A 21430-nucleotide genomic window follows, 5' to 3' on the forward strand; every position below is an offset into this window, starting at 1 on the left:
TGGTATTGGTCGCTAGTCAGTGATCAAATCATTATAAACACATCTCAGTAATGCAGGAGGTCAGTCGTGGCCGCGAATGCATAGTGGTGTCGTCTCTGTCTGTTATGCTTGGTAATACGAGGTTAAATCCCTCAGAGAATGTGATTTTCATTGAGATTATAGACATACCTTGCTGTCAAATAACGCTAAACGCAATTTTAGAATTTTCTGTCGCCTACTTCCGAACACCACCATAAAGATATAATTTGGGTCATGGACTGACCCGAGTTAGATAACTAGGAACCAGAAAGCAGTTGACAGCTGATGCGTTTTTGTATGAGACCCCTCAATAACTCACATTTACGACCCCATTAGAAATCAAACATAGGACATTCAAGTCTTGCAGCTAGCGCTTAACCTTTAAACCACCGAGTTGCCTTCCACTGATTTATGTTTCCATACGCAAACAATTCGTAATTTAAATTAACTACAAAGAGCAGAAATCGTGAGCAATTACTATATGATAATTATGTAACGATTAAGGCTATATCGAGGCAATACGCATAGTATGCACATATGCCAATGAGAGACTGACCAGTTGCAGTCCTAAACATCAATGGGAAGATTCAAACAAGTAATACTAAATAACGATTAATACTTTATGCCAAAAAGAAAAACATATTTACCAATTGACATTGATTTATTTTAAAAACTGACGTACTTCTCACAGCTAAAACGACTTGTTTTAATAAGACATAAATCCAAATCATTAATAGTCTACTGAATTATACATTTTAAGTAGTGGAAATTAAAGTTGTTTGTTTTTGCAAAAACACGAAGAAATTTATTCCATATATCAGTAAGGATTAAATATGTTGCATGAAACGATTCTGCAATTCCCTAGACATTAAGTTAGTTCCCCCTATGCATGAAAAAATCATATTTGGTAGGATACTAATTGCTTCATAAAGCAAGGAATTCAAGATGTCCGTGCACTGGAATAAACTAAATATCATTCAAGTCTCAGTCAAAAATCTAACTTAATCATTTTCCAATAGAATACCTCATCATAAACACTTATAAAACATGTATTTCATTCTAGATATGGACTTAGTACATTCAATTCAAAATACAGCCTACAATAAACATGGTAAACAATGGCAAGAAACTACTTTTCACAATCAATGAACTGAAGAGATTATATTGTTGAAATACGGTTACTTTTTATAAACAAAAATGTTGGATGCCGGCTCATTGATCTACAGGTTAAGGTCTCTGGCTCGAGACTGATAGGTCTTCAGTTCGAATCTCGCGAGTGCGGGATCGTGGATGCTCACTGCTGAGGAGTCCCATAATAGGACAAAACGGCCGTCCAGTGCCTCCAGGTTTTTGATGGTGGTCTGACTTCAATTGACTCATGATTTCAACTTTGAAAAATAAAAATGTGTTGCGTAATCTTTTTCTTAATCTAATAATTCTAAAACGATTTCTTACTTACGCCTGTTTCGCCCAGTGGAGGAACATGGGCCACGCACTAGCATTCTCTACTGAACTCTGTCCTAGACAATCCTTTCTAAATGTTTCCAGTTGCTATTCATCATTTTGATATCTGCTTGGAATTCTTGGCGCAGTGTATAAATTTCGCATTAAAAATTAAACTTTTCTATTCTTTTATTTTTAGTAATACAACAATCCAAAGGTATAAGACAATTATTAAAATTGGTCAAATTCAACCAATTAATACATCACCACTTAGAAAAAGTAGTATACTACTAGGTAAACCTTTATGGAGTCAACAAGTTATTGAAAAACCACTTGAAGTTCCGCATACATTTGAATTGAGACGAAGTGCCAAGCCTATTGTTTGTCAAAATTGTCATCGTTTATTACACGGATTATTTCGGCAAGGTTTACAATGTAAAGGTTAGTTAATTAAATTACCTACGAAGTATATTGTAAATAACATGTAACCGAACATATTTGCTGAATAAGCTAATCCATTTGGAGCGAAGAATAAATAATGCCTATAGGAAACATAAAGTTATTATTTTGGACATTTTTTACATTAACTGAATTAGCTTGATATAAGCAACGCACATGATCAATAATGAACATTTTTATGACAAAAAAATGAATAGTGATAGTCTATTTCTTCTTTGTTTGTAACTTAAAAAAGTAAACATCCATAACTCTTTACACTTTTGAACCCGTTATCCTCAGATCCCACCACACACTGACCATGGTTCTCTTGTATCTTGATAACGTCAATATGCAACTTTGTTGCAATAAATAGAAGTTTAAGTTTGAAAATACGAAAATGGGAGATTCGTCTAACACGATACTGGATCAAATTTCATTAGATAGATCTACGGCTAGTTCAAGAAAATACTTCAGCCATTACAGTCGAATACAAACAATAAGGAATAAGAGGTGACTTTAAAAGAGAGGTTTTATTTCCCAAGATAAGATAGTGTGACAGATAGAAGCCACATTGTACATATTATTTTAGAAGACAATATCAGCTTCATGAATTAACACTTTCAAAAGGCGACAATTATTGTTGTTTTTGTGGCAATCGCAAAACATCTTCAAATTCAATCAGTATTTTTTTAACCTTTGGTCCAACGAAATGCTGAATTTCTAGTGTCATCCTTCGCCTAATGTATTTATCAAATAAGCAAATAACGTAAAAAAATAGATTTTCAATAATCTCGTCTCGAAATACAGTTAAGGAATAAACTTTATGGAAACATAATATCAGTTTTTCAAGATTTTGTTATTGAACCTTAGTTAATAGGTAGTGTAGTATTAGCAATTATGATAATCATATTGTTATTAGTACTAGTAATAATCGTAGTGTTATTAAGATGTCAATTGGTCGGTATGCAATTACTTAACAGCGTGAGCATCTCATTCACGCACGAAATTAGTGGCTGCCTGGACAGCCCAGTGACAAAGTATCAGACTGTGAAATCTAGTGACCCACGTTTGAATCCATCAAGGAGTATCGATTCTTCCAGCTTTGCAGATACATCGTAATGACCAGTTTCAAGCGGCACGAGACCCAGGTTCAGAGCTACATACCGACCATCTCCAAACACGTTACATCATATATATATATATAATTACATATTTTAGTGATACATATGTAATATGTACTGTATTTTTATTTCGGTATTTAGCCCTATATTTCCTATTCGAAAAAAGTCCTTTTAAAGCATACTATCTTCAATGTTTGGTCCTGAAAATGTCATTTTATATTATCTAGTTGTTTTATCTTTTATAAGTAAACCGACAATGATCTTTGCGCTTTATTCATTCTTTTAAAACAGACTGTAAATTATGGGTACATAAGAAATGCGCTACATCGATACCGAACAATTGTGATGGTGAACAATTTTCTCAAGAAGATAATCCTATCAAAGGTAAATATGACGGTTTGATTTTTCTGATGCTCTATACACTATAAAAAGTTTTTCGCCCGTTAGCTTTGTTAGTTACATTTCACAGAAGAAGTTATGATTACATTATATCTGCTCTCTTCTCTTCAAATTTGATTATTCATTATGAGATGTAGATCACCAAACGAAGCATTGATGGTGCCTCAATGATAAGCCGATAATCATCATACATTTTTAATAAAAGTCAGTAGTTTTCTATATAATTTAGTATTTGTGCAGTCAGCTGTAGTGTTTATTAAAAGTCGTTGAACTATATTCCTCTCTTATTGAAGAATTGTATAAATAGATCAATACAACATACTTGGTGACCTGATGAACATCTGGGCTACCTGTTCCATCTATCTAGATATTTCGGCAAATCATCTGTTTTTGTTTGTTTAACCAGACAATCAATTCAGGTGTGTTTATGAAAAGTTTACCACCTTTCTCTGTACAAGTTACAAAAACGTACAATCAGAGACATCGTGATTGCTGGTAATTTACATTGAAAAGAATGTACATTATTCATATGTCGATTCCTAAACTGTTAACATCTAATTGGTGACTAGTAAATGTCTGTCGTCAAGATTAATCAAGAAATAAGCGACGGAAACTTGTTGAAATACTTTCCGCTGAGAATTTTACATTGTACCAAAAATATAATATTGAATAAGGTCACTAATAATAATGACAATAATAATAATAGTAATATCTATAATGGGCAAATGGTTTAAGTGCAGATTTCGAAGTTGTACACTCATTTGTAATTCATTGAAGTGATTTTTGAAAATGCATTTCTGAATTCAAGACAGTTCATCACGGTTCTTTAGGATCAAATTATTCAATCATTCAGGTTAAACTGTGATTGATATTATATATTACTTATTACTTATTATTATTACTTATTTACACCTGTTATCCCTCGTGCAGGAGCATAGGCCGACCACCGGCATTCTCCATCAAATTCTGTTCTGGATCCAGTTTGTTCCAGTTCTTTCCAGTTTCCATTCATCCTTTTCATGTCTGCTTCCAATTTCCGATGAAGTGTGTTCATTGGTCTTCTTATTTTCCGTTTTCCACCTGTACCTCTTTCAAAGTTATTGTTGTTTCCATGCTCCGGTAAAGGAGGAGGGTTAAGCAAAGGGTCAGCAAACCCATCCCATAGAAAACAACCTTGCTACAAAAACTCTAACCAGATGTTATATATAAGTCATACGTATTGTCAGTTATAAATGGAAGAGATGTGTTGCATTTTATTATGGTATCATCAATCAGAATCACAATTATTCAATTATGTTGCGAAATCTCTTACTCTTAATAGGAATAGTGAAGTTATTATTATTTATTAAATAATTTGATAAGTAAGTTTGAGTTAACCAATAGAAGTTGAATATTTTAGTTTGAAATTAGTTTTATGAAGTTCAAATATCAATGTAGTGATGTGGTGTATGCTAATTATGTCGACATAAGTGGTATATAACACCAATCAGAAGTAGAATGTCTGGTAACAGAAGGTTGGAAAGATCAAAGAAGAAAGAATGGGAATAGGGAGTAATCATAATTATACACGTGAACGATGATCCTATGAATATACGTGCTTATTTCTGATGCAAATTGATGCAAAACTTGACCTCCTAAATGTTGATATCTATCTTTAAATATTTCTCAGATGTCTTGTATATTATAAAGGACGAAATGGCCGTCCAAGGCTTCCAGGTTTTCCATAGTGGTCTAGCTTCAATTGACTCATGATCTCAACTATTGAACTTACTATAATATTCACAAAAACCCCTTCTGATAATAATCATATCCTCACTAGTGACTGGCTTCAAGAGGTATTTTTTGGAGTTCCAGTGAGAAGCAGTGACCAGCAGAGTTAAAACCAGGTCTGTTGTGAGATAGGAACTCACTGAAGACTTTGATGGATGTGTCGCTCAATTTCATGGATTGGTTGAAGTTAGGCATTAACACCGTTGAATGCCGGCTCAATGGTCTACAGGTTAAGCGCTCGCGCGAGAGACTGATAGGTCTTGGGTTCAGATCTCGCGAGACGGGGTCGTGTATGCGTACTCCTGAGGAGTCTCAAAATAGGACGAAACGATCTTCCATTGCTTTCACGTTTTCTATGGTGGTCTAGCTTCAATTGTTTCATGATCTCAACTACTGAAATTATTAAATAATTGTTTAAAAACTCTATGTCTGATTAAAATCATCAAAATCTTTTAATGTCACTTCAATGAATATAACTGATATTATTAAGTGAAGCAATCAATCATACAGAAATCTACTGAGATGTGAATATTTTAATCACGGAATGAATAATTGTAGATTATTGAGCAAGAAAAATCATTCTATGAAACCCATAAGATAATCAGAATTTATATTCATTTTATATTTTTCTTTTTACGTCTTTCGAAATCTAACCAACTCTTGAAATATTTGGAGAGCATTTAAAACAAATAAATTTTAGCAGCATGGTAATCTTTTATATTTTCTCCTATCCTGGCTCGAATGAGTTTGTTAACGTTTACTTCGTGAATACGAAAATAAACTCTTATAATAATTATCAGAAGGAGTTTTGTGGAGATTTAGTATTTTCATAGTTGAAAGCGTGAGTCAATTGAAACTAGACCACCAGGGAAAACCTGGAAGCACTGGACGGTAGTACACACCCATGACCTCGCCTCGCGAGATTCGAACCCAGGACCTACCAGTCTCGCGCCAGAGCACTTAACATCTAGACCAATGAGCCGGCATCCCATGGTGTTTATGTCTAACTCCAACCAGTCCACGAAGTTGAGCAACCGTTCGCCAATTGTCTTCCGTGAGTTCCTATCTCACAACAGACCTGGTTGAACTCCACTGGTCACCGCTTCTCAATAGATCTACTAGATGTACCTCCCGAAGTCAGTCACTAGTGAGCATATGATTATTATTAGGGGTTTTTGTGGAGATTTAGTATGTTAATTTATATTTGCTTTAATGCTTTTACCCAAATAAATATTCTTTATTTGTTGTTTGGGTTAATATATCATACAGTTAAAAATACACAATTATATTGAGATGTTAGATAGTTGGTCATAGTCGACAGGAAAGCTTGAACCTAGAAATTTTACTGTTTAATACTTGTCAGTAAGTTGTAGCTGAAATTGGTAGGAAAACTTGTGCCTTCTAACGGATCCGATCTTGAGTCACCCACATTCACAGTTTGAAATATTAACTTTGACATATTCAGGGCTTCTGTTGACCTCTTACAAAAGTAAGAGATATTTACAATCGATTGACCACTTAGTTAACTAATGACATTTATCTAACCCAATAATAATGATCAAATTCTATTGCACAAATAAAGTCGCTAATCTAAATGACTCAATCAAGAATAAAGTGATAGATCAAGATGACATTGTTCACTACTCGATGATGCACCAGTTGTAGACAATTACACTCATTAGACTTCAGTTTTGATAAAATCTGTAAATATAAGATGAAAGGTGTGGAAACACTTCAGTTTCAAATAATATAGTGCTTGCAAGCAAATAAATAACTGATTTAGGAGTTGTTGTGTTGTATTTATATTGATAAAAATAACAACAGTAATAAGCCATATTCAAACAGTTTTATTCCAACTTGATTAGCATCAAGTTTGAAGGTCTCTTCTCATTTATATTGTCAAGTTCAAATCAGTAAGTCTAAAGGCTGAATATTACACTTAATATTCATAGCTTAAGTACTTAGTACCAACTTAGTGAAATTTGACATATACGTACAAAACAAAATAAATATGTTAACTTTAATCCTAAGGATATTTATAAAATAAAAAAAAATTGTATATATATCGAATATCATTCAATCCAATATTGAACATCATAACAATATGAATGGTAACACTGAGGACTATTTATGGACGAATATGATACGTATATTTCCTATTGTATAATTCTTAAGTAATTAAGCTATTCATATACGTGTCCCTCTTATTATAAGCTTTATTTTGACCTATGTACTATTATTCTACGATCTACCATTCTTGAGTTATCCTTAGTCCATTAATTACTGTTCCCCCTATTCACAGTCACATTTGGTTAAATCTTGTACAAATGTTATTTCCTATTTTATGGTATGATGTGGTCTGTTTGTTTGGTATATAAACCCAGTACGTTTGAGGATAATAATTCATATTGCAGAGGTTGTTATTAGTGTTCTGAACATAACTGGCTCGACTAGGTAGATAGCAGGACTGATAAGTACTCAAGACTGCTCAAGACGGCTTTTGTGTATCATTACTCTGATCGATCATTCACTACTCCCTGATAGGCAGTCTTATAACATCATATATATATTAACAGGGCACTTACACTCAATCGATATAATAATAATTCTTCTTATTATTATTGTTACTATGTTATTTTTCAATATTTTTTTGTTCAACATTCTTTAAATAAATCAGTCAACTGATAATCAGTTATAAATAATAAAAAAAATTCTTTATTTAAAACAAATGGGAAAAATACAAACAAATAAAGCAAACTGAATAAATAAATTAAGCATGCATCAATAAAGTATTCTAATAAATTTTCATGCTTAATAAAGCAGATTAAATTGTTTATATATTGTATATTTCGATAAAATCTATTCCTGATGTATTCATCATTATGTATATTGATCAATTTGGCGTGTTTTGTATGTGTGTATCTGAGAGAAATAGCGAGAGAGAGAAATAGAGACCGAGAGAGAGCTAGAGCGAGAGTACTCGCCAGATAGAGATTAAAATATTTTTCATAAGTACAGATTGAGTAAATACCAGATGTCTTATTTTGTTTTTCTATATCAGTTTATTATTTTGAAGATGTGCCTAGGTTAACAAAAAATTATTCAAATTTATTCATAATTTTAGATAACCATTATTATTGTTATATTTAAACTGGATTTATGTATAGACTCTAAGATATAAACGGTATCTGTTTTATATAAAAATTAAAGACTTTGAGGTAACGTGTTTCTGTATCTTCTTAGTATGGAACTCGTCACAAGTGACTACCCAATATACCATCCAGAGATTGAATACAAGATCGTCAAACATATTGACAATTATAGATAACGAGTTCCAAAAAACTGTCTAGTGCTACTTAGTTTAAACCAAAAACAACGCGAATTTTTCTCTGGAAATATTTTATACTAACAATCAAACCGTTATATAATATGAAGAAATAAGTTAAGGATAGAGTTTATGAATTAAACGATAATTAGTCGTTAAGGTAAAAAAATTTAAATGGAATGTGAATGATTCCACTTAACAACTATTGGTTAAAATGGTAAAGCAATATTTTTTTTCCTATTGATATGTTAGGTATTTATCTAGGATATAAAACCATTAAAATTGTGAATAGATACAGCTACAAAAATTATCCAATATTTTTGAAGTTCATTAGCATTATGTATTATATATGCATTTATATATGCTCCTTAGAAAGGTTTACATTTATAAGACAAAATGTAATCATACTACATGCATGAAATATCTATTTATCTTTTGGTTTTATTCATGAAAGTAAGAAGATATAACTGATATAACTGATAAAGTCCTCAAACTTGATAATAAATACGTTTTGAATGAATGGGTCACTCATAAGGATAGTCAGTACAAAACTAGCAGGAAAACTTTTGTTTTTCCCATAATAGTTAAATTCATATCACTTAAATGCTACATTTTATTTGAGATAATGCTAATAGAAGTAATCTAACAACCATAACACATGACTGAATAAAATAAAGTATTTGGTTATTTCTTTTACTACTTAGACAAATTAACAAAAATATAATACCAAAACAATTTCCTTGAGTAGACTTTGTCTTTATATTCTTGTAGATTTTGGAGATTTTATCATCACAATCGATTGATCACTGGGTGGTGATCAACGTCATACGTGTCAAGTCCTTCTTAGTGCTGATCGAATGCTATCGATCAAGTTGTAATGTGGCCATTAGTCTAGTTGGCTCGACACTGCGTGCACTATGTTGAGATAAGATGGTGGTTGGAGGTGGTCAACAGGAAACCCTGAACCCGAGTTTCGTGCTACTTGACACTCGTCAGCAAGGTGTGCCAGTAATTTTGAGGGAACTGGTGCTCCCTGACTGATTCGATCCCATATCACCCAGCCTACCACTGAGCTATTTGGGCCGCGACCGACCTCCTGTAGAACTGACACGCATGACATTGATCACCACTCAGTGATCAATCAATTGTGATTACGTCTCAGTCAAACATATACCTATAAAATTTGCTTGTAACTGATAATATTATTGATAAAACATAAATCTATTCATTTATACATCGTCCTGTAACTTGTGTCTGTAATGTATGTATGAGTATGTTTATGCTACGGTGGACTGTTCTAACATTTCGACAACATGTTTTCCAACTGCATAACTATTACAATTAACTTATCTGTTTTAAATTTCTTCAAACAGAACAATTAGAAATGATAACTGTATAGGTTCATACACTGTTGTTAAATGGTTGCAAATTATTTTGTTGCTAAATACCAAAAAAATCCTTTTTTATTTATACTTTGAAGAGATGAGCAATAAATATATTGAAAATCAAATATCTAATGTATATGAATACATGATGAATGGAAAAATAGTTATGCTGATAGGAAACATTATCAACTGAATACAACTGGAAAACACTAACTAATAGAAATATTTTTTAAAACATATTTTGAATAATCACAATCCGAACGTATTTTTCAAAGAGTTATTTGTTGAATATAGCTATTATTGTTATTATTATCTGCTTATAAGAGAAAATGAGTCACATGAGCAAACATAAATTCAACTACTACCACTACTATTACTATTAATACCACTGTGGTGTGGGCTACTGTTGTCGATGGATATAAGCAGTATATATCATCAATCGAGAGTGAAATATCTGGAGGCAAAAGGTTAAGAAGATCGAGGAAAAGAGGACGAGAACAGAGAATAATTGGTATGGAAACGAAGGAACAATGAAGTCTGAAATGATTGATGGATATTTGCAAAGGGAACAGTCAAGTTTGCAACAAATAATTAACATTTTTCAAATTAAGTATTAACTGTATGGTTGTCAGATTTTACTATGACAATCTGTAACTTTGTTTTCAAATATGTTCGACTGTCCTCACTTGTGTTCTCGTACACCACACTAAACTACTCTACTACTACTACCATTACTATCATTTATATCGTTTATTTTCAAATAAACTGTGTTGGAACCGCGTAATATCGTGGTACTTCAACAACAACAACAACTAACGGGATAAATCGGACTGTAAAATTAGAAACACCAAGACTGCAGATGAGAATCTACTTGATTTCACACCCTTGGATGCCGGTTCAATGGTTTGGCAGTTAAGCGCTCGCGCGCTAGACTGATAGCTTCTGGATTTGAATCTCGCGAGGCGGGATTGTGGATGTGCACTGCTGATCTACCTGTGATCTAGCTTCAACTGACTAATGATTTTGACTATAAAATTACTATTAATCTCCACAAATAACCCCCTTCTGATGATATTAAAAATAAATCAAACTAAATATTTTGAATATACTAATGTTTATAAGAATTAAACTGATTGTTAGTCTGATTTGTTAGCATTAAACTCAATAACACTTAGCATTAATTAGTGAATAATTTATGGAAAAGGTATATATATATATATATATATATATATATATATATGTAATATCATAAAAGTGATCGTTTATATCTAATAGATATAACTAATATGGTTACTTCCTAAAATTGCGATTAAATAACATAAATAACTGGAAACATTTATCAATATCATCGGTCACTAAACCGTTCGTTCATTGCTCACTATATCATACAATGAATATTGATCCTTATTAATGATTATATAATACAAGTGAATCAAATTCTATGATATTTATGCATGAAAAATATAGTAAGAACAAACTTTTCTCATTATAAAATTATATATTAATAATGATCAAGGGTATATTTTACAACATCGGGTTTCTTTTTTAAATATATATGTGTACCTGTATTGATAAGTATATAGGAAAGAACTCTGAACAATTTCTGCTGCGGTTTTCATGGCATTTTTCATGAATTCTATTCTTGTAAGTCAGCGAAATTCTCCATATGTTAATTCCAGTTACTATTCATCCTTTTCATGTATGCTTCAAATTCGATTTGAAGGTAACGGCGCCATTACCTTCAAATCCCTCAAATGTTCCTGATTTGTCCATCCATAAATTATGGTCTCGCTGACACAACAAAAATTATCAAATAAAATGAATGATAAGTCACTGAAATAACATAAAACTCATGTTTTGTACTAACTAGTTACATTTGTTATTACTGATTTGACAATTCTTTTTTTCAAGTATAAGTATCATTAAACAAAATGATGAGTATTTACAGATTTGTAGAAGAAAATACATTTTTGATTACTGCCGATGTTCTTGCGAAATCTCCATAATCAAATGATCTCCCTTAAAGTATATTAAATTATATGTACAAATATATATATTCTTTTGTACTTATCAGTATAGGGTTGTGAAGATTGTTGAGTTTTTTATTGAGATCATGAATCGATCGGTCTTAAAGCATCACTGAAAACCTAGTATGGGACTCCTCAGCTGTGAGCGTTCACGATCCCATACGCGGGATACGAACATAGAACCTCCATGCTCACGCGTGAACGCTTAACCTTTAGTTCACTGAGCCTGGATCCAAGGGTGGTAATGCTCAAGTTAAATGAAAGTAATGAAATTGAAGATAAATATCTGTCAAAGGAAAAACTTTGTAGTTTGAAAATGATGTCGACCACGAACTTGGTGTGATGAACTGTTAGTAGTCAGATAAAGGGAAGTGAATACGCACACAACCTCATACTGACCGATACTATATGATTTTATAGTTTGCCAATGGATGATGAAACCATTTAGTAAATGTGCAATGTAACCTACTTCTTGTATACATTTTACTAGTTAATCAGTGACTTGTAAAAGAGAATAAACCGGGTGTTGTGTATTTAGAATCATTAAGCTAAGAAATAGATAACGATAGTTTGTACGTAAGAATGAAACGCTTGATTTTTGGAATTCAAAATACGAGTTAAATATACAACAACTTAGTTATTTCTAGGTGATTAATTTTGCATCAGTGTCATTGTATGCCTACATTATAGTGAATAACCTATAGTCCTTATGGAGGACAATCAATTAAAACATATGGATGTGTATAATCACTTTACACTTTTGAAACCTTAAACATCATGAACTGAAACAACTTGAAAAAATCTCTACGAGTGAATTTTAACCCAATTATATAATGATATTCTCTTTGTCTTGAGATGTAAAACGAGTGGCAGATAGTCTGAAATCAAGGTCCCGGGTCTTCCGTCGATTATTTGAAACTACCACCTTACATCTCAGTATAGTTCATACTACGTCAAGTCACTTAGGCTAGTGTTCCCATTGCAACTTTATCGATAGAATTCTATCAACATGAGATTAGTCACTACTCAGTAATCATTTAGTTGTATATTACTATACTTCTTATAGTTTTCAAATTAAATGTAATAAATTGTCATCAATTGTTCTAAGAATTTCATTGGTTCCCCCGATAAACTTGACTGTTTCGTAATAAATGCTGTATTTCAATTTATTCGGCTTATGTTACTGTTCTATTAGTATTCGATTAGTTATAGGATTCTAATATTTACCATGCTATGAACTACGTGGTACATATCAAATCATGCAATGTTACATTACATCATTATTTCTAACGTTATTTGACGTAGAATTATATGGAACATTCACAAGAAATATGTGGACTCAATTTATATAGTTAAGATTGGTTCTTTAAGATACTTTTAAATCTATATTAAGTTAATAAGAGAAAGAAATGATAACTAATAACTTTCATCGTACCATATGTATTACTTTATTGAATATTAGTATGGGGATATTAAACGTGAATCTTATTTTCGGTTTGCCATGTGATTTGCTATGATAATCAAGAAAAAAATGTTATGTCCTGGAGCTAATATAATGGGGAAAAAATACTTTTATAAAAAAATCAAGAGAATTCAAAAAAGAAAATTGTTCTTTCCGACCTAATTACTTAAGCCATACATTCGTATTTATAGTTGTATGGTAAATATATTCGGTTCACATCGAAAGCAGAAACGGACGAAGAATTTCATTTTCTTGATGTGCGGTTGAAAAAGTCAGATGGCTTTTTTACAGAGATCTATGTATAAAAAACTAACTAAATTACATACCTGCGTCTCATTGAGTCAAATCAGAAACTTCATTCACTGTTTATCCTAAAGGACTAGGAGAATATGTTTTAATAACAATAGACGACAAACTACTCAAACTCCGACAGATAATCGTTTGAAATGATTATCCACCTAGATTTGTCCATAGGGTCTTAACACCAAGACGCTGAAGTTTGATAATGATGAATTTCTGTTTGTCTTTTTGTTCCTTGAAAGATACTTTTGACCGAGTTATTAAATAATGTTTGAACTGTGAGTATGGGATTGTGAAGACTGTTGCATTTCACTGAAATCATAAGTTCATGTACGCTAGAAAATCTGTAAGCACTGGACGGCAGTACCTATTTGGTGTGAGATTCCTCAGCAGTGCTCATATATGCTCCGGATCTCATCCCAGTGGTCTAGAATTTAAGCATTCGTGAGTGATACTACTAGTCCTAGGTTAGATTCCCAGTTGCGAGGTCGGGGACACACACTAATGAAAAGCTTCATGCTAAAACGAAACCGTCGTCCAAAGCTTTCTGGTTTTCATTGGTCGTCTAACTTAGATCGATTAGTGCTTTCAATGAAATATTTTGAACTGTTAACAAATATGCTTAACCATTTATTCTTTGCCTTTTCTATTATCTCCTCAGTTTTTTTACGGATATGAATTATACAAAGACTTAATATCTATAAACAGGTCTATAACAGTACCAAAAACGTGTTTATATAGAACCGATGACCATTTATTATCTGATACATTCCATTTGAGGTCTACAATAAGTTAAGTAACATAAAAGTGAAGTTTTAAACTTTTTGACCGAATACCGCATGCTCGAGGGACTATAATTCTAGTTACAGTGATAAACATATCACACAAATGATGATAATAAATAAAATATTACTGTCATTAGGATTAAAATATACATCCTAACTTTTCCAGATTTTAGATTTAATAATTAATGTCAATAGAAACTTTGTAATCCACTGTATACATTTTATAGAAACGCTTTCATTTCCTATTCATGTTTTCTTAATTTCATCTTTAACACTGTCCTACATTTGATAAATATTAAATCTCCACAAAACCATGGTTTGATCATGAAGCTTTCATCGTCCTTCTGAACGATGTCATCAGCACAAACTTCAGGTAGAAATGAAGTGTATGAGGGACGATGACAGCTCCACGACCAAACCATTTAGCTCAGAGAACAAAACTCTCATCAAAATCATCCACCTTAGCTACAAATCTTCTCCACCATCTCACTGTCATACACTCTCTGTTACCAGAAAAATGATGAGGATAAAACAGGTGGTCCACTTTCAAAACCTTTAAATCATATACACCATTTAACTCTACTTTAGATATTATTGAGTATAAATCAATAATTCGGTTTATTCATTTAAGTAGCTCTTTGTAAATACCTGCCAAATTGGTTATCAGTGACTAGTCTTTAAGGCTTACAATTTATATCATTCACATAACATAGATATACGTAAAGTAACTAACCAATAAATAACAAATATTCTTTGATAGATATGTAACAAACTGACAAAGACAATGAATAAATGAAAAAGACCATTCATATTCATAAGAATCAGTGTTCGAAACCAATAAGTTGACAATAATGATACCTTTAAAATTGTTACATAATACAAAGAATAATGTAAAATAGAATAAAACATGAAGAATGATATCCTAGAAAAACAAATAGCTAATACAAACGATTGAAGAAAACAAATTTGATGGTTAAAGTGAATAATTTAGTGAATAGGTTCTATCAATATAAGTTTATGAGTTATGAGAGATCTTGTTCCTTGCATAGATTTTAGAAAGAGGTTAATAGACTGATATCAATGATAGTGTAACAATATTCTGAAGAAATTGGACGTACTGAAGTGATTAGTACTTATAAAGATTTAGCTATTGAACGTTATTGTCTTTTTGTCATCTAGTTAGTACTATCGAAGCTATAAAAAAAAAACGCAGACAGTGAATATGACCTATATACGTTGAAGATCAAGAGAGCAAATGAACTGAATGATTAGAGTATATAAGTGTTACACTTTTGCAATAATACCCTCTACACTTGCGCATAAACATTTTTGTCGACCACCTCTAACCATTTCGAATAAAAAAATATGAATGTAGAATATTCTTCTAGGGAAATTCGCATCTTGTTCAACATTTATGAGCACAAGTTTAGGGTTAAATGGAAATCATTTTCAGTGCAAATGTATATTTTGGAATAAAGGATATAAGTTAATGATTCTTAATAAAATGTGTTTTGTCATAGTTTTTTTAAAACGACGTAGCTGTATATTCATATGAAACATGTTTACTCTTTAGTTCATTTTTATATTGTTTATTTGAATCTTCCCATTGGTACTTAAAACTGCAATTGATCATTATCATATTGGCATATGTATTTCCTGTGCAGATTACCCCAGAACTGCCTTGAGTCACAATCACTACTAGCAAAGATGGATGGTGTCTAGGAGCGGGATCTAAGATGCGCGCTTTGTCTTATTTGGAGCTCGTCAGGTGTATGTACCTGCGTCTCATAGCTGAAATTCAATCAGGGACTCGAAGCCATTACCGTTCGTTTCAAAAAAACTGTCCCCCATTTCACAAGTTGGTGATTATCAGAACTCAGGAGATAAGTGGATTACGTGATGGCGTTTGAAGCGAACGATAGTGGGTTCGAATCTCAGAGTGAACATCAACTCTGAGATACAGATACATCCAGTTAACGAGTCCCAAATAAAACGAAACGCGTCCTAGATCCCACTGTTAGCCACTACCCATCTTTGCTTATAAAACTTGGTTCTTTGATTTATTTCAAATGATTAATGGATTTTTTTTAATGGTTCTTGAATCAAATATCAGGTTAAATAACTACATGTATGAATGTTTGATTCGGTTCATTTTGATGCACTTATTACCCATTATTTATATCAAGTCACAACATTAATTATGAAATAAATAAAAGATTTCAGTTGGTAATATAGCTTAGTTTTAAGTCTATTCTCTAAATGAACATACTTCTAAATGTGTATTTTAAATTTAGTAAACGGATTACACGCATTAAGACATTATGAGTCAATAAGACCATAGTAGAAGAACAGGTTGTACCAATCTTTTTGGGATACACAATTCTAGTTTACCCTGATTCATGGCTATTGCTTCGGCGATGCTAAGAAGATGCATTCTAATTTTATTTGGAAGACGTCTACTTACCTTGCAGATGCCTTTGAACGCAGAGTCTGTCTTGATTGAGTGACCTGTGTTTACAAGTTGTTTCATTATTGAACTTCTTATTCAGCCGTTTCCTCCTCTTCTTAGCCAAGCCGGTTAATGTTCTTGAATTATTTTGGATAAAGTACGCATTGAATGACCTATATACCTGGCTCCACATGAGCATGTAAACTATTATCATCCTGAAAAATATATATATATATTTGCGATTGTACAACTTTGAAAATGCATACGCCGAAAAGAGGACTATTCGCTGAACCGATCTTTCTTATTTAATACTTTGAATTTATCATATAAAGTTCAGTTAATAATTATTCATAAACTTTTTATAAACATTATCATTCTATTTGAAATAGATCATTTAGTCTTAAGGTGTATTATGTTTACAGAATTCATATTTCATTACTTGGAATAAAATTTTTTAGGCAGTTTGCATGACTTTTTTTTTTAGTAAAGAGAGATATCTTGCCAAAGTCAACTACCTTTTTTAAATACATATATTCATTAGAAAGTTGATCATGAAAAAGTGTTAATACGTAGTTCTGGTACATTCCACCATTTAATTTAAGTATTTAATGAAAACAAGTAAGGTTATTATGCAAACTATTTAAAATGCAATGACTTATTTATATACTTTAGATAAATAAGTTGAACATGTTCAAACGTTTGTTTTAATGGTTTATACTTTCAATCAATTAAAATACAAAGATAAATATTTTTAACATAGTAACGAGATAATTTGAATTATAAGAAAATTAAAGGGTCATCAAATCGGTTAAAGTTAGATATTAACACCGTTCGATGCTGGCTCAGTGGTCTAGATGTTAAGCGTTCACTCGCGAGACCGGAGGTCCAATGTTTGTGTCTCGCTTACAGCATCGTGGATGCGTATTGCTGAGGAGTCCCATACTAGGATGAAGCGGCTATCCATTGCTTTTAGGTCGTCTAGCCTAGTTTGACTAATGAATTCAACTATTAAAATTATCATATAATTCCTATTGCTGATTTTCCTTAAATTAATCAAATTTTCCAACTAATTGAACTTAAAAATACAGGTGTAAATAAAGTTCAAACGTACATTTATTACTGAATCTTCACAAATTTAATAATGACAGATTTCATAGTTGAAAGCATGAGTCAATTGAAGCTAGACTACCATGGAAAACCTGGAAACACTGGACGGCCGTTTCGCACTGCTGAGGAGTCCCATAAGGTTCTCAACTATGCTTATGAAGGAAACCTATTATGACATATTGCCTAAAATAAGATTAAGTTTAAAAACCTTGAACTACCTAGAGTATTAACAAAGATGTATACTTTCTTCTCATTTTGTCATCTCTTCTAGTATCATAAAAGAATCAAACTAGCATTAACTAGATTTTGACCAAAATAAAAAATTTAGATATGTATTTCATTTTGAAGTTAAAACTAATGAGTAGATTGAACTGTCTAGGCTAAATTATAAATATTCATTAGACAAACTTCATTTAACAATAAAAAATGCAACATCCTACTTTTGGATAGAAAAAAGTATAAATGACCAGGTCTCAGTGTTTTGATAAGTATATTTTTCTGTGATTTCAATAATTTAGAGAAAATTATAAAATCATCATCAAAGGATTCAAGATGAATTGTCTCAGAATTAGAGAAGAGTTGTTATCCTAAAGATAATCGTTAAATAAATATTCATGGATCTAGTATATATTCACTTTTCTGTCTCCTAATGAAATTATTACATAATGTGTATTTGTATTAGAGAGAGAGAAAATGTATACATCATATGAAGTTTATGTTACTTAAAAGCCCATATGAGTGTAATCAATGGAGATTATAATGTTTATATTGGTGGTTTGTAGGGACTATTTTTTCAATTCAAAGATTGTTTTTTTTTTCATTTTATTGATATTAGCAAGGAAAATCATAAAATAACGAAGTTGTTTCATCCTAAATTGAGTTTTCATTGTTACCCTTAGATTTGAAAGTAATTGAATCTAGGGCTTTTATTTGGATTAGTGAGAAAGGTACTTACTCAATAATGAATAATCATACAGTTTGAAAGTTAATCAATACTCGACACTTAAATATACTAAACTTTTGAAAAACTCTAATACAGGAAGAAATAGTTTGTTATAGATATATTCGTAGTCAACTATGTATAATAAGTGTGAAGAGATATATCCCACATACCATATAAGTTCGAAAAATTAATCAATAAGCCTATATATAAATATACTTTATCCGATTTCCTTTTACTATATATCTTTTAGGTCACCGATAAATGATAAAAAAAAGCTAAATAATCTTCTACTAAAGATTGATCTAAAAAGTAACGATAGTGAATATATACAATAATATATTTTTATTATTGCCAATGAATATACAGGTTATAATAATGCCAAGAGATATATCAACATCATAACTTACTTATTTACTTACGCCTGTTATTCTCAATGGAGTATAGGTCACCGATCAGCATTCTCCAACCCACTCTGTCCTGGGCCTTCCTTTCTAGTTCTATCCAGTCAACATCATAAGTTTACAGATTATTCCATAACATGAATTAAATAAAGAAAAAAATAATGATTGAAACATCTAAGAAATTTACTTTTAAAATCTTCCCTTATTTCATACTGGACAAATATCATGTGATTTTGTTTATTCTATTAAGAGTTTGCATTCTTTCTACTAGGTTACCCTCATAAGTGTTTATTATTTTTATTCAAAAAAACAAAAAAAACTAATATAAGCAAAGATGGATAGTGACTAGCGGTGGGATCCAGGACGCCAGTTTTGTCCTATTTGGGACTCGTCAGCTGGATGTACCTGCATCTCACAGTTGATGTTCACTCTGGGAATCGAACCTAGTACCTTTCGCATCAAACGCCATCGCGTTATCCATTTGTCTACTGAGTCCTGATAGCCACTTGCTTGTGCAATGGGGGGAAGTTTAAATTCACTTAGTATTGTTTGTTTGTATCCTTCGATTGGTGTTTGGGACATCAATGGGAAGATACAAACAAACAATACTAAGTAAATTTTAAAAAAACTAATAATTACATTACCTTTAGTGATTTTCAATAGAATTTCCATACTCTCTTTTTCATGAAACCATTATGGAATAAGAGCTAAAATTCATTACATCATCACTGATTCATTGATGATTTGCGTTCTTCTAAATGATCATTAATTTTTTATTGACCACCATGCATTTCATTGTTAGAGTTGCTGCTGTGATTACCTTCTCAATGCAGTCTCTTTTTAATAAATTATCGATGGCCATATTTAAACTAGATTCATGGAGCTTGATCATTAAACGTGATATCAGTCAATACATAGTTGTCAGTCATGTAAACGTTTATATCTTATAGAAAATCATTAACTTTTGGAATAGCTCAATGACGATTTGTTTTGACTGTGACACGAATAAACATATGTCTAGGTTCATATAGGGCTACCAGTTTCCTCAAGGTTACGGATATGCCTTGTTCACGAGTGTCAGCTAAGATGAAACTAAAATCCAGAGTTTCTCGTTGACTATTCTCAACCACCTAAGATCAAATATACAGAGTTAAAGCGTTTCGACTAGTCTCAAAAACACTGCAAATTCATTAGCAGAAATTTATCAGAATATAGGGTGAAAAACAAAGAAGATATTAGTTAAGAATATGTGATCAATAAATTTAATACAAAGTCTTGCATACTTATAAATTTATATTTTTAGTTTTAGATGAACTAAAGGAAGTTTCATGTTTGTATTTTCTTGTTGTCTTGGTCATTCTGTCATCGTTTCAAATATTTTAGGATTAGGATAAACCAAACAGAATGTAACGAATTTCTGATCTCTTGTACAACTTAAACCAGCCAAAAATTTATTACATAACTACAAAATATAGCAATTATAGACGTACGCACTCTAACAGATAAATTTAAATAAAATTAATCATTATTTATTCCTTCAATAAAGTCATAACTATATTTAGAATGATGATGATGTACAAAGCGTAAGTTTTATAAAGTCAGAAAAGATTAAACTAACCAGATAATAATTATTTATAAGCAACTCACGGAAGATAATGGCGGACGGTGGAGCAATTTCGTGGAATGGCTGAAGTTAGATATTGACACTATTGGATACCGGCTCAGCTGTTTAGAGGTTAAGTGTTCGCGCGTGAGATCGATAGGAACTGGGTTCAAATCTCGCGAGGCGGAATCGTGGAAGCGTGCTGCTGAGGAGTCCCATGCTAGGATAAAACAACCATTCAGTGCTTCCAGGTTTTCCATGGTGATCTAGCTTCAATTGACTCATGAATTCAACCATGAAATTACTTAAATCTCCACAAAACCCTATTCTGATTATTTATAAGTGTTTAAAGATCGAAATGCCGTCTTTGGGTAATTTTTTTAAGGTTTTGCAACAAACCTTAAGATATTATTGCTGCATGTGACATATGATGTTATTCATCTTATTTTAATAA

At 31.9% G+C, this 21430-nt stretch overlaps 1 protein-coding gene across 1 annotated transcript in view; it reads left to right on the top strand.

Moving 5' to 3' along the window:
- Positions 1 to 21430, top strand: part of Smp_155950 (putative protein kinase C, mu) — a gene marked incomplete at its 5' end in the record, with an annotated part of 63949 nt that overhangs the window by 6375 nt on the left and 36144 nt on the right. The window contains 2 exons of the mRNA XM_018790047.1: positions 1661 to 1902; positions 3312 to 3404. Of these exons, the coding sequence (XP_018655429.1) occupies positions 1661 to 1902; positions 3312 to 3404 (335 nt within the window). The remainder of the gene's footprint in view (positions 1 to 1660; positions 1903 to 3311; positions 3405 to 21430) is intronic.

The sequence above is a fragment of the Schistosoma mansoni genome, chromosome W (genome assembly GCF_000237925.1).
Source record: "Schistosoma mansoni strain Puerto Rico chromosome W, complete genome".
NCBI lineage: Eukaryota > Metazoa > Platyhelminthes > Trematoda > Strigeidida > Schistosomatidae > Schistosoma > Schistosoma mansoni.